A 14,900-nucleotide genomic window follows, 5' to 3' on the forward strand; every position below is an offset into this window, starting at 1 on the left:
TCTCTTTTAGCGATGTACCTTCCTATCTACTAGTGCCAGAACGTAGCTAGATTTTTCCTTCGTTTCTAACTAACGAGAAATCAAGACTTTTGGTCTCTTTTCTTTTATAATTTTTCGAGATATGGATGGATGCCACTTGCTACGTGAGACTTTTGTCATCTTTGTTCGTATTAAACGTGTGCTTTCGACAAGCCAAAAGCAAGGCAAGATTAGTTTACTATCTATGTGAATCGAAAGATGCAAATGTGTATACTTTAGTGATTGCTTTTCACAACAGTTGACAAATCAACTTTTCTGCTTGAATTAAAGTATAAGATAAATATATCAACAAAAAGGCATCAAGTTATATTATGAATCAATAGATAAATCTACAAGTGGGCTAAAGCCACTTTACTTTTATAAAAAAAAAGGGATAATAAGAAGGATTCAAGTTACATAAGTTTGTAAATATTCATTTTCAAATGGTCAAAATCTTACCGATCAAAAAATGACGCAGCTCCAGCACCCTCAACTCCAGGCAAACCGAAAGAAAACCCAAGTAAAACCTCAAGGACTTCTGGGGTAGTAACTTAATCGAAATATATAAGGGATACATTTTGAAAGTGATTCTAATCTAATAAATCAGAAACTACAGTATTACATAACCTTTCGTGAGGTCAACTGCCTTGATGGAACTTCAATATCTCTTGTAAAAATATTTGTTAAGGCAAAAGGCATCAATACAAACACTACTTGGGCGCTCATTATCCCAAAATGGCTGATGCTATTACCAATTTCCATCCAACTCCCAGTGTTACGAACCTGTGACGATAGACGTAATCAACACAGAGAAGATAAGTAGCAAGTTACCTACATTGGCTAGAATTGTGTTCATACTTTTCAATATATAAGGGCAGGTGGAACTTTCATCTATGAAATAGTGTACCACATCATTCATGTTAGCTAGAATTGGGAAATAAGCTTCTTCATTTTGTATTTTTTGTTGTTTATATTTCTAATATAGTTGAATAATTTTCAAAGATCTGAAAGAGGATAATGACCGAGTACTAAGAGACTAAACCATGATTTCCTCAACACAGGAATTCTAAAAGGAAAATAGTTCATTTTCTGTACAATAAATTACAATGAAGGGAGGAAGATATCCATCAGATGATAGAATTCAGAACTATGCCTATCATTAATGCTTCAAAGAGGTCTTGAAGCATACCAATTATTTCATACGAATATGACCAACATGATATGATATTATTAATATTTCCAACCTTAAATACTTTGTTTGAAATCTATATTCTGTCATTAACATATTCGATCTTCACCATCTCATTTTTGCTTTATGTCCTTGACACATATTCTACTCTTGTTTGGTATACAGAGTGAAGAGCCTGTTGAAGCAAGTTATGTGAAGTACATCTCAATTATCCCCATATCTAGCAGTCAAAATGTTTATTATTCGTTTTGCCCTTGGCATACACGTCTAGAAACATCTCACTTGTTCCATGATTTGGGCATTGTATTAAAAAGAAAAAAGGAATGTCTAGTTGTTTTTAAGTGCTGGAAAGATGATGGAATAACTTATTCCACAACAGTATCTCAATTATGCTTTCCCCATCATGAATGTTGTGAAGAGTTAATATATATTTCTAGCAAGGCTCCATTTCTAGATAGTACGAAAACATAACTCTATATTTTTCAACAGTCTAACAGAAGCTGGGATACAGCTACGGATTGCAACAAGAGAAAACTGAAAGTCACAAAAGAAGAGAATACATACCAGAAAGAAAAAATGAATTGTCATTACATCGGAGAATAATATGACAAGAAAGTAGCACCCCAATCGTGGAACTCGAATAAGCTTGGTAATGGCACTAAATACACATCTGCATGAGGTTTAGAAAATAAGACAACATAAAAGCAGTTGAAAATAGAGTGCGGAATTGTACATGAAGAGCATTGCAAATAAGTTCAAATATTACATCTAACATGATCAGGCCTACAGATGATGAAAGGTCCATAGATTTGTAGACCAGTAGGTTGTGTAGATATAATTATAAAAGGAGAGACTGCAACATCCAGTAAAAAGTTTTGATCATATGTTAGATATTTTTAAAGTATATCTGAAAAAATGAGCAATATCTTTTCTGGAAGTGAACAAGGGGAATAACCTAGAGCACTCCATTTCCTTCCTTTGTGATACTTGTTTATGTACTAAGAAAAAAAAAAAAAGGTACCGTTTTACGTTTCAACAAGTGTTATGCAAAAGGAATCCAGGATCAGAGAATAAAGGCAGCAAATGTTGATGGATTAAAAGCTTATCTACCACAAAATCATCCATAAGTTCATGTCCTATGATTTCCTATAATTTGCTGAGCATTATTCTTTGCTTGACTACTGAATTTTAATCACCAGTGTATCTCAGGACAGAAATAAAAGTGATGTCAAACTTTCAATTGAATGGCTTGTAGTGATGTCTAACTTTCAATTGAATGGCTTGTAGGTACATCTGAATTGCAAAAAGAAACATAATAATATCTCCGATGAAGTTTTCTTACTATTCCACTTAATGCTGGTAAGCTTCACTTATCTTTCATCAATGAATTATGTCTCACAGCAGATACTGCTGTGGAATAGCAGACTGTTGTGATACTTGTTATTATACTGAAGCCCAAAAATTACTTACATAGTAAATGGAACATATCATGAACACCAAAAAGCTAACCACACAATGAGTAATTTGGTAAATTGGTAGATAGATGTTGCAATACTTGATATTTTACTGAAGCCCAAAACTTGCACACATAGTAGATGGAACACATCATGAACACCAAAAAGTAAGCCATATAATAAGAGTAACTTTGTAACTTGATAAATGGACACTACAGAACTATGGAGAATACAGGATTCAAGTATTGTGTGATTGTGCCATATTGTCATGACTCATAAGTTGACTCATTCCTAAATCCCATGATGTCCACCAATGCAGCTAAGCTGCAATAAGCCTAGATCTCTAAATGGAAAGGTTAAAAAATTAAGAGCTGAACTTACATAACAAGCATAAATGGAATGAACAACTTGAAGATAAGCAGGGCCGCCATTAGAAATGGCTGCAATTAGGAGGAAAATATATTAGCAAAAGATAAAGAATTAAAAAATGTCAAACAGCATATAAAGTGTCGTGAAAGAAAATATAGGGAATTTATCCTTACACTGAATATTGTAATGAAACGATAAACAGATGAAATTTCGAAGCTTGCAATACTGGCAAAATTACCAGTGCCAAAAAAGGCAACGTTAAACAGGACCATCTGCAAAGTAGAACAAAAGTAAATATGAAAGTATATCCCACAGTGCATCGACAGTATATTAATGTTAAGAACAGCACTGGTTCTTGACTATTGACAAATAAAAATAAGCAAACTCAAAAATAGCATAGTAGCAATCAAGATGCTTTAGCAAATGAATATTTGGAAAAGAAAAGGCTTACGAATATCAGTGGAATTCGTAGGTCGGATAGCTGTAAACATCTTTCATCATGTCCATCAACTATATTATTCCCCAAACTCCCCATCTGCAAAGTAGATCGTCTATCTTCAGAGCTATACAGGTTGCTACTTTCAACCAATATCCACCCCATAAGCACTAGAGCAAAAGCACTATAAAAGACAGCTTCATATCTGCAAACAGTTCAGAATTTTGAAAGAAATGTATTAGACCCAGGGTCCATAATATGACTAATTTTTATAGACTGCATTAGCTAATACAGTACCCAATGGATAATAGAAGAAAAGGAGGAGCGAAACCCAAAAAGATGGATGTGAGACGAGACAGAACATTAGCTGGTGAAAATAAGGGTAGAACCATGGAAGAACCTGTTCAGAGACCAGTAAAGAGAGATATATCATGTCAGAATTGTGCAAGTGCTCAACAGTTAAAATTACATGAGCCAACATATGTGGAAAAAAAAATAGATATCATTCAGAATTGGGGAAGTCCTAAAAGGCTAAAACAGCTGAAATTACATAAGCTAACAGATTTCCATATTTGGAACAAAAGTACCACAAGAAACAAGTATTGAAATTGATTGCACCAAAGATCTAGAGTGTAAGCACATAAAGATGTAGTCTAACGATGTAAATCACATCAGAGTGATTATAAACTACATAAGTCATTTATAAGCACTCTCCTACTAACTTTAGCGAGAGATCTTCTCCAAGAGATGCATAATCAATGTCATCTATATGACTAAACTCGCATAGGTAATGATTTGAAACTATATGACTAAACTCACATAACCATCATTCTGTTGTAAGCATTTAACTCCTAATTGTAGTAGGACAATTAATGAAGAAGTGATCAATCCTGCACTTTGATGAAAATAATAGATGAAAAGCAATTCATGGTGCAGGCTGTCAAATAAAAAGCACATCAAACTTCATTATCATGATTATTATATTTGACAATGTATGGAAGACACACTGATCACTCATCATTACCTATCTCAAGCCACCATCCTAGTTCTCATGAACTTAATCCTTGTTAACTATTTGGGCTTTGGTTCTGCTCTAGCATCGATAGAAGTTTCAGGTTCCTTGTACCTTTACATCCATGCTCATATGTACATCTTGGGGTATGTCCAGATCTGGAATTGATTTACACTTTGATCTTGATTCACTGGTTTGTTTTGGTCTTCTTTTCATTCCTTTGTTTGTTATATGAGATTTCAATAAGATATCTAGAACATGAATCAGTGCAATTCAAGGTCTTGCATCTATTTTTCTTTGTTTGACCATCTTAAAAACTAATTTGCTCTAAAAGAATGAGCCCTGACGAGATAATGTTAACTAATACAATTAACTCACACAATCTGACTAGTGCTGTCAGGTTGTCATATTTGTGTCAAGGTATATGACTGTTACTAACTTACCGTTGATACAAGAAACTACTCTTATCTGAATAGCCAAGTTTGAGTTTCCTGCTACCATCAATCTTCTGCAGAGTTCGATACATGAATGATCTTTAGATCTTACCATGTTAAAAGCTTCAGTAGGCAATTATATATGACTAAGAACTCCAGCACTTATGGTAAAGGTCATACAACACAGAAACATGGACAAAAATAATAAATAGTGGAGAAAGTTGTCAGTAAAACTCTCTTAGGAGCAAAGGCAGTGACTTTAGAAACATGCAAGTGTTACTTTACAGCATTCTGTTTTCTAGAACTTGCTAATTGTTGCCAAGTACTTGTATCGAGTACATGATAACCTTTTCCATTATACTTATTAGTGAAATTAGCTATCATATAAGATCAGCAGGTAAAGGAAAAAAAGTTACTAATTGTTGACAAACTAACTATACATAAAACTATTTATCCATACATATAGTGAAAAACAAAACAAGGTTTTAAAAATCACCAGCTATGGACCAGTTAATTAACTGATGCACTGCGAGCAGTTCCTTCTTCTGAGCCCTATGAGAGGTGGATAACCACACCATTATTGATGATAGCCCAACTAAAATTACCTACACATAAAATAAATAAAAAAAGCAACCACACATATCTGTCATACCAAACCTCAAAATCTCAGTAAAGGAGAAACCCAACTGAGCAGACATTTAGGTTGCGCACCTGTGCAAAAAAGAGTCTAGGAAATCGAGACCCTTGTTTATCTGCAAGATAAAAATGAAACTTGCCACCATCATGATTCAAATTAAGCCATCTTGAAAATATACCAATCAGCATTATCAGTGCCCCGCTGGAAATTCTGCATGTAGGAACTTAATTAGGCAACTTATTAAAACTAACCAAGATGTTGGTGCTAAAAAATAATCTGATCAATATGATCTTCTCTTCAAGAAATTAAGCAGATCAATGATAAATAAAGATGAACCACTGTAAACTAAAACAATGATATCACAAGTTTCTTGCGCATAATGCAACTTTGACTGTGGATATTCTTCTCTCATTAAATTTTGCAAAGTTCAAGATATGAGATGGTATTGGATGTTAGCAGTTAAGAATTCTAGGACAAAATGTATCAATAAAAAGCTAAGACCTGTCCAGAAGGTCTATCCTACTTTTTACACTAGAAGCTGTCTCCATTTTATTACTATCAGTAAGCATCTAAGAGACTCATATCTCCAGAACAGCACTTGATGCAGAAAAGTTCAACAGCCTGTTCGGCAGGCAAATAAGCGCAAGGATTTTATGGGGAAAAATCAAACTAGGAAATCAATTTTGAGTACGGAATGTGCACTTTCTTGCTCTATGGACCTCATATGGCCTAGGTTTTTGAATTGGGCATTAAGGCGGCAAGCAAATATGCAATCATTACCCAAGACATCTGAGCCAGGGAAAAAAAAAGAGCGAGGGCTTCAAAGATCTAGAAAAGAGATCCATCAAAATATGCTTATATCTTAGAAAATACAGACAGGAAATTAGCAAGATGCTCACTCTTTCCCCATATTGTTGCACTAACTTAAATTATATCTCACTTCTCAAAATACTGTACAGAGATCTTAGGTCCTCTACAATACAATGACAATCAGTGCTTGAAAAAGGGTGCAATTTGATACTTCAGAAGTTGTCTAATGAAGTGTAATAGAAGAGATGAAAAAAGGAGCAAACTACTAAGAGACTACAAGAGAAAGGGAACATCAACTGTAAATTCAGTTGAATTCTCAATATCAATGCAAAAGGTGTATAAAGTTGTATCAGACTATTGGATACCTAAGACTCTAGGACCAAAAAGAAAATGTGTGATATAAATCTCTTCAGTACAAAAAAGAAAAGGAAGTGCACAGGAATTCTAGATCAAAGAGTAAAAAAGATACACTAAATTATTGTTATCTGGAATCTCTGCAGGCATCAACGTAAATATGGATAAGAACCAGCAAGCCACCCATAGATATATCGCCAAAACAGTGCTCCCGGGGATGAATATAAGTACGAAACTGGCAGAAAGTATCCCCATGATCAGAAAGAACCACGTATACAGCTTCCTTTCAAAGAAGCTCATAACCTGTACCAAATAAATTAGGCTTGTTAATCAAATAGACATATTTCCTAAAATATGGAGAACAGAAGGACAAAAACTGTTGCAGTTCTACCTACCAGAAATTCAAGAATGAAAACCGACAGACCAGAAATAATTAGAAGTTTCATATTTGATTTGATTGCTCTAGTGGATAACTCAGTCCATATTGCCTTCAAAAACTGAATATTACAGATTATTTGTGTCCAAAGGAAAACTGTCATTGACACATAAGCATGGTAAAGAAGCGGAGACTTCTCTAGAATCAGCACAACAGAAAGTAAACCCATCAAAAAGCATCCACCGATGTATACCTGCAAAGGTAAGGAGGAAATTGGTAGTGAGATAGATACAAATAAAATAAAAAATTAACATATTTTTGAGAGACCTATGTCACATGTCATGCAGGTGGGCAAAGAGCCACAGTCACAAGCTGTGGGAGTTAGCTACAAATTATTGTAATATTTCTCTGAGAAAAAGTATGCCATTTATGCAGCGTATAGATGAAAATAATAAAGAATGAAATATGTGTTTATATAAGAAACTAGAAGTTAGAGAACTTATCCAAAAATACCACTGCCATTCAAAAGCTAAAACGCTGAGAATATCAATGTCTGACATTGATGTATAAAGTTTGTTACCAAGCTAACACCACAATGATTATGTGCAAGGATTTTTTTCATATTGGTCAACACAAGGTGTGCTGACCTAAAGGCAATCTGCTTCTATGTATTGCCTCTGAGAGGCATGCCGTGTGTGTTGGCTAGCTGTCGGCACTGGTCATGCCATAGGCTCAGGAAAGCTTCGGTTAGGAAGGCTTTTCCCTCTCATTCATACAAAACTACTAGAAAGTTCAACATAAGGCATGTTAACAACTCAAAATAATAATGAATGGCAAACCAAAAGTGTAGTGACTATGAAGTGTGTTAACTAAATCTGAAACTTAAAAAGAAATGAACATAAGTTTTTTTTCAAGTATAATTTGTTCAAATACTTCCTTACTTTCTCTGAGGTTGCTTGGAGAAGGTTCTTCTTCAGCAAATGATTTGCTGGAAATAAGGTGTAAGACTGCAGCACATGAAGAATAAGATTTACCATCCATCCAATATATCCGAGGGTAACTGTAGTCATTAACATCAGCCAATCATAAGTTTGAAAATAATGAAGACCTGCCAGCGACAGGCTTCTCAGATTCTCGGAATATCTCATGGCAGTGTCGTAGTCCCTTGCAGATATGAGATCTTCAATTTGACTAAGAACAGAGGAATAATTTGCCAAAGGCTTGAAAGGCTTGAAATATAGTGAACTCGATTGTTTTAGCTCTTTGCTCCAGATCAAGGAAGAACATATAATCTCAATCCCTCTTTCCCTATTATTTGTATAATAATATGTGTGTGATAAACATGCAAGAGATGAAAGTACTTAGTAGTGAAGATAAGTTCTTATAATGACTGGATCAACTATGCTATCATATTGAATCCATCTAAGCAAACAGCCTTTAATCCAAAAAGAAACAAAAAATATGCTCAAGTTTTCCCTTCAGGATTTTTAATGGAAGGCTTAAGAACCTCATCACTATTCACTAATAAGAAGTAAAAATGCACCAGTTTATAGGCGTACAGATCGTAAGGAAGCTTATATTACGTTCCAATATTCACATAAAGCATAGAAAACGATAGTTATTTTTTCCTTCTAGAAGCAACTTACAGAACTGACACGCTGGATTAGGTTTGTGAAAAGGAGCATCAATATATATTAGATAATCATGTAATAAACTTACAGTTCCACAAACAGAACAAACAGAAAGAGAAGCTAGTATTTCCCTTTTGATCAGATTCAGAGCAAAAGGCTATTACTTGAGAAGATTCGATAATGAATTGAATTCCATAAAAAGCACCTAGCTAGTCCATCAAAGAAAAGTGATATCTCAAAAAAGACATTACAAATATAACTAAGAGGGAGGATAGCCGTGTGTAACCTAATATTCTTAATGGTTCTAAAGAGAGAAATTTTAGAATAATGCAACAACAAAGAACTTAACAGAGGATACGTGACTTCTGGAGAAACTGATTAAGGATTTGCTTTGTGTTTGCCAAAGTTGCTTCAACTTCTTCTGCCTAGTCGAAATGAATGAAACATGAATCACAATTTGTGCATAAAAATCAAAATATCAACCAAATTAAAGAAAGAAAAAGTGAATTGCTGCTCCTTGGGTCAAGAGAAACATTGCAAAGGCAATAAGAGGATACAATAAAATGACAAGTAGTAAATTTGAATGGTGCCTAACCTTGCTCAATTTAAGATATTGGGATGGCAAGCTTCCAACAGAATTAACCGGACATGCCAAACCAACTAGAGTAGCCTGCTAGTATTAAATCAGATAATAAGAAGAAGAAACAGAAATTTGAAGAAATCATATCCTGCTAATAAGGAGATGAAAATTGAATCTACTTGGAAAAAGTTCTATGACCATTAAAGGTGCTATATCAGCCTGATTGACATCCACTCTTTCAATTCCTTTGAGGTCCCACTCTAACGGTGTGGGCATATCATGCTTATGATCATCAACAAAACGGAAACCATCATCAGATTTGCCAGTACTGGTCAAAAACTTGGGATCCTTAATACCAGCTCCCCATGCTACTAGAGGAGTGTCCGTGTTGGAAGGGTGCCCATCCCCGTGACTTCCTGCCAGTCAAACCATTATCAAGTTAAGGTGCCAAAAGGAATGCACTGGCACTAAAAAGTCTAAGATAAACCAATATCCATATGTATAACAGATTAAAAGGTACTTGTGACAAAGGTTTGACAAGCAATGTTCAGTAAGTCACAGGAAAGGAGAAAAACACATATGCACTTAAAAGATGAATCAGGCATTGCTCCCAACTATGTAGGAGCCTTCCTGTACACATCCTTTTCTTTCAATTCAATCCATCTTGGCTAAGGTCCTGGCAAATGAAAAATCAAGTTATATCATATGTTTTCCTCATTACTTTCTCCCATGTTATTTTTTTTTTAATCTTTCACCCCCTTTCCAGGCATTTTTTACTTGCATAAAATCATTATTTCTTATTGATGCACTATGCACCTTCCGTTAGAAATTTCCAAACCATTTTTGAATCTTTGATCACCTTTTACATAACGTATCCATGGATGTCACTCATAACTCATGAAACAGCCAACTGATGAAATTATGATATACTAATATTTCAAAGAGGTTTCTAAATATAGTAGAGATACATATCTCTGTGGACAATTGCTTGTGTCTTGTTTGTGTCCTCTACTGCTTAAGGCTACCTTGTTCACTGCAGGAATTTCCATGGCTATTGTCTGTCCCCTAGCTAGCCTGATGACTATGAAAGTAACATGAACTTTTAATGTGAATATTGGCTAACTTTCTATTTAATTATCAGTACATATAAAGTCAAGCAAAGATGATTCTAACAGATTTATTACTGCACTGAAAAACTCTTGTACATCTACAATTATAGACAACAATCAGCAAGAAGGGAAAAAAGTGAAGCACGAAATTGTCATATAAGATAAATTATTTATTTATTTCCAAACCTTTGTCGCTCATTCCATGGTCTGCTGTAAAGATGTATGTTGTCTGGTTGTCATTGAAGTAGCTTTCCATAAGATTGTAGACACCTTCAGCAATTTGATCAACCACTTTAACATTGTTCAGGTAAATGGATGAGTATGGCCGGTGTGCATGACCATTTGTATCACAGCCCAGTAAATGCAGAAATATAACCAATTTATCCTGTAGGAGCAACTGCCTCAATTTAGGATCATCATAGGACCTATTCAGAAGACCGCCAAATTGATCAAGTGACCATTGATCCAGAAAGGATGCATCTGCAATAACATTCTCTCACCCAATAAATATATAGACCAAAAACGAGCAAAATAATGTTAGCTAGTACTTTATGCATGCACCAATTCTCAAATTCCTCAACAAATTCATAGGTTGAATGCACGCATCTATTGCAGAAAATTCTCTCATTACATTAAAGAAAGAGCTGTTCTTGGAAGTCAAGGTCCTATGACTACTCTAGCAAGACACTTATAATCAAGCAAACAAATTATACATTCTATCAACAATGGGCATGCCGAAGGCACGTGTCATGACAATCCCCAGTCGGCAATAATCAAATAAAAGTATTATTTAACGCATATGTGATTGAATATATTTTTAAAACTAATATTAATAATTGAACACTATATAATATGATTGAAATAGAAAAAAGTATAACAAAAAAGTCTCATAGAATATTTTAAATTTACCACTCTAATGGATCCATTTCAGATTAATACAATGTGTTTTGAACCTCACACGATCCGTGGCAATCAGCATGCACCCGTGCCAGGTGCTATACCACCATCGGCACAGGGTGTGCTGAGTGGCATCATTGCGTTCAATGGCCGTCCTCTTATATGTGATATTCTAATACAAGTTAATTATGATTTTTAAACATTTTCACTTGGAAAAGTGTTCAAATGTGAAACCTCTCGAAAACGTAATGACATAGTGCTGTCAAATCCAAAGCCATCAACAATATCGTAAACTTTTTTTTTATGATTGTTACTGAATCTAACCTGTTGCAAAGTCTTCGAATTCATGGGGATATGTATCCCAGGTGCTGTGAGGTACATTACCACAGAATATTGGAACAATATCAGGACTTCCGAAGGAAAATGTGTGCCGGCTTCGGTTGAAAACTGAATCAAACTCAACTGGATTAGCTTTCCACCCTGCAAGCAGCATGATGCACTTTTAGAGCTCTAAAGATCTGAAAACAATGACAGATAAATTCCACGAAGATTATTTATTGTTTTAAGAAAAACTGTGACAGTGTAAATTTCAGGCAAGACCGAGATGTTAAAAGAGAGAGAGAATATAATGCCACAAGATGGGTCATGATCAAATTAGCAGTAAAAGCGGAAGAAGGTTTTGTAAGAGTAGAAAAGGGGTTGAAACTTTCTGGCAGGCAGATCATCTCAGATTCTCTTAAAGGATAAATTAAGTCACTCAAGGACTCGCAAACTAAAGCACATGAAGAAAATGCCTGCCAACAGGAACATATATGGAATAATTTGCTTCCATCTTCAATAAACTTTTCACAGTGATCCAGGCATTTCTTACAGCTTGTACATACTCAAATAAGTTTACTAAAGCCTTATTAAAAAGCAAGCATTTCAAGATTACCAACTACAGCGGTGACTATCCCCTAGAATGAAATAATCTACAGTAATATAAGGACCTCATCTAATTGCTCATACATGCTATATGCAGCCAGTAGATTTATTTGCATCACATGAATCCTAAAACCCAGAAATAAATGCACCAGAATGCAAATATCCTTGCCTTTCGTGACGGCACTGGGATCCTCGTAGAACCCGGCAATAATGGCGACATGCCCCGGCCTCGACTCAGTTGGCGGCCGGGCGTGCGAGACCCCCCATCGCCCCTTCTCCTTCATCACGCTCCTCAGGAACGGCGCCCTGAACCTTCCGTCCGCATCCGGCTCGAAGAATTTGTCCGCCCGAAGCCCATCGGCTACAAGATCCGAATTCAAATTACTACAGCAAAGAAAAAAATACGAGATCGAGAAGAAAGAGAGAGGAGTGGAGCGCAAGACAACAGACCGACGAGGAGGACGAGGCGCTTCGCGGGAGAGGGGATACGCTGGGGGACGGGAGGCATGCCGTGGACGATTGGGGACTTGAAGTAGATGTCGAATATGCTAAGCATGTACACAGCGTGGAGTGCCACGCCGAGGACGACGAGCCACCGCTCGCGACGCTTCACCTGCAGCTGCCACCACCGTCCGCTGCCACGTTGCGGTGGGAGGAAGGATCTCGGCGCCAGGATCCCGGCTCCGGCCATCTTTCTTGGCGCGGATCTATGATGGGAAGTGTACGGCGTGCTACTGCTCAAGTGCCTTAGTATATAGAGCTCGAGTTATATAGACACACAGCAACTGAGCGGGCCTGGCCCGGATCCGTTATATCTTCCGGGTTGATACTACTTGCGGATTGGGCCTGGCCCGGATTCTTTCCCTACCCGTTTGTCCACAACTACTTTTGGAATAACAGTATACTTTTTTTCCATTACTTCTAAATTTAAAGGGTATTTAACCCTATATTTAAACCAAAATTAATTTATACCTCTAAACTTAGTTTTATATTATTATGCCACTTTTCGCAACCGTTAGCGGTGTCAGTACTTTCTTAATTTAAAATTTATTATTAGTTTAAATAAAAAAATACTTTATCTTTTTAAACTTTAATTTTGTACCACTAAAGTACATGAGCTTATAATGTATTTAACTTCGATTTTAAATATAATCTTTATTTTGAAGGAATAGAAAGTGTGGGAAGTTGTAGGACAAACCTCTACGCCCTTATTTTGAAGAATTTATGGCGTGAGATTATGAAGGTGAATGGGACATGCAATGCTTCTATTTTAATTTGGTATAAAAATGGAAAGAGATAAATAATAGGATCTCCTACAAGTGGGCTCTCACCATGATAGGTTTTCTACGACATATAAAATATATTTGGCTTACTTGAAAATTTAATTATCCTTTCAAATGTTTCATGTCATTTTCTTTGTTCTTTCTCTTATCATCGTAACTCGGAAGATTTAAATATTTATTTAGTGGAAGGAAGTGAAAATATGGTTATAAAATATCTTAATGTATAATTAGTGCAATTATACATAAAAAAAAAATCCATCCCATTTGGATGAAATAGCATAATAAAGGCGATCTTGATTTATCCAACATACAATATTGATCACTAATATGTACGAGTAATTCAAACATATGTTGGCAGTAACAATCTGATTCCAAAGAGTCACAATAAATTCGATCAAAATAATATAAATAACTTACAGATTACAGAATATAAAATTCTGAATAGTCGAGTCTAGTGTTGGTTGGATGAAATAGCATAATAAAGGCGATCTTGATTTGTCCAACATACAATATTGATCACTAATATGTACGAGTAATTCAAACATATGTTGGCAGTAATAATCTAATTCCAAAGAGTCACAATAAATTCGATCAAAATAATATAAATAACTAAATAGTCGAGTCTAGTGTTGGACACTATCTCCTTAAAACCAATTCGCCCTCCACCGATTGTGCTTCTGGAATAGTGGACGTCGGTCTCCCAGGATACAACGACTACCTTGCACCGCGTATGTGTGAGTTAAATTGCATAGTAACCTTTACCCACAAAATAGGTACCCTTTTTGGGGCCCAAAGCTCATAAGAAGTTTGTTACTTATATACTATGCTAACATTTTTCAAATATCCAATATGATACTAAATTTACTTTTCTTTATTTTCCATTGTCATGTTTAGAGTTTTCATTCACTTTTCTTCATGGATTTAACTAAGTGAATATTTAACAATAAAATACACTTTAAGCTAAATTAATTCTATCATTAAACCATTATTAATAATGTGTGAACTCCACTTAAAACTTAGCTCAAAGTTAATAAAAATTATATGTCGAAATTACCAACAATACATCCAAACCATCCAAACACTCCTATGGAGTAATATGATATTCTCTTTCTCTTCAATCAAATACTTTTTCCCACGCCGTACTCTTACTGTGCCCTTCTTCAAGATGTTCATAGTCAAAGATTCCCCCCCATAATTATTGGTTTTTGATTTTGTTTGACGTCTTACCAAACGTTAAACGTCCTACTGATGTCCTTTTTATCTCCAGTGTTAAGTGGGCGGCTAGAAAGTCACTTTTAATTTTGGTGCAAAATATTTAATGAAACTTTTCTACTTCAATTAACGCTTTGGATTCACATTATATTTGTGTGACAAGATGTAACGATGT

At 35.4% G+C, this 14,900-nt stretch overlaps 1 protein-coding gene across 1 annotated transcript; it reads right to left on the minus strand.

Annotated features, from left to right (window-relative positions):
• Positions 1–350: 350 nt before the first annotated feature.
• Positions 351–12,964, minus strand: LOC140774086 (GPI ethanolamine phosphate transferase 1). Its single transcript, XM_073116936.1, has 18 exons — positions 12,681–12,964; positions 12,400–12,591; positions 11,631–11,786; positions 10,596–10,889; positions 9,499–9,716; positions 9,316–9,390; positions 9,079–9,145; positions 8,031–8,350; positions 7,109–7,342; positions 6,829–7,016; positions 5,624–5,759; positions 5,409–5,517; positions 3,764–3,866; positions 3,482–3,671; positions 3,204–3,302; positions 3,043–3,101; positions 1,772–1,877; positions 351–801 (listed from the first exon to the last, which is right to left on the minus strand). Exons 1-18 carry the CDS (start codon positions 12,919–12,921, stop codon positions 637–639), a joined length of 2,952 nt encoding a protein of 983 aa, XP_072973037.1. The 5' UTR covers positions 12,922–12,964; the 3' UTR covers positions 351–636.
• Between the last annotated feature and the right edge of the window lie 1,936 nt (positions 12,965–14,900).

The sequence above is a fragment of the Typha angustifolia genome, chromosome 13 (genome assembly GCF_048772165.1).
Source record: "Typha angustifolia cultivar Huaian chromosome 13, ASM4877216v1, whole genome shotgun sequence".
NCBI lineage: Eukaryota > Viridiplantae > Streptophyta > Magnoliopsida > Poales > Typhaceae > Typha > Typha angustifolia.

Bases quoted from the DNA above. Each gene is read 5' to 3' on its own strand.
- LOC140774086 (XM_073116936.1), bottom strand. From the start codon at position 12,921: ATGGCCGGAGCCGGGATCCTGGCGCCGAGATCCTTCCTCCCACCGCAA. The intron at 7,017-7,108 runs GTAGGTAGAACT...TATTTGGTACAG, and splicing joins TTTTCATTCTTGAATTTCTG to GTTATGAGCTTCTTTGAAAG. The intron at 3,672-3,763 runs GTACTGTATTAG...AACTGTTTGCAG, and splicing joins TTTCTTCTATTATCCATTGG to ATATGAAGCTGTCTTTTATA.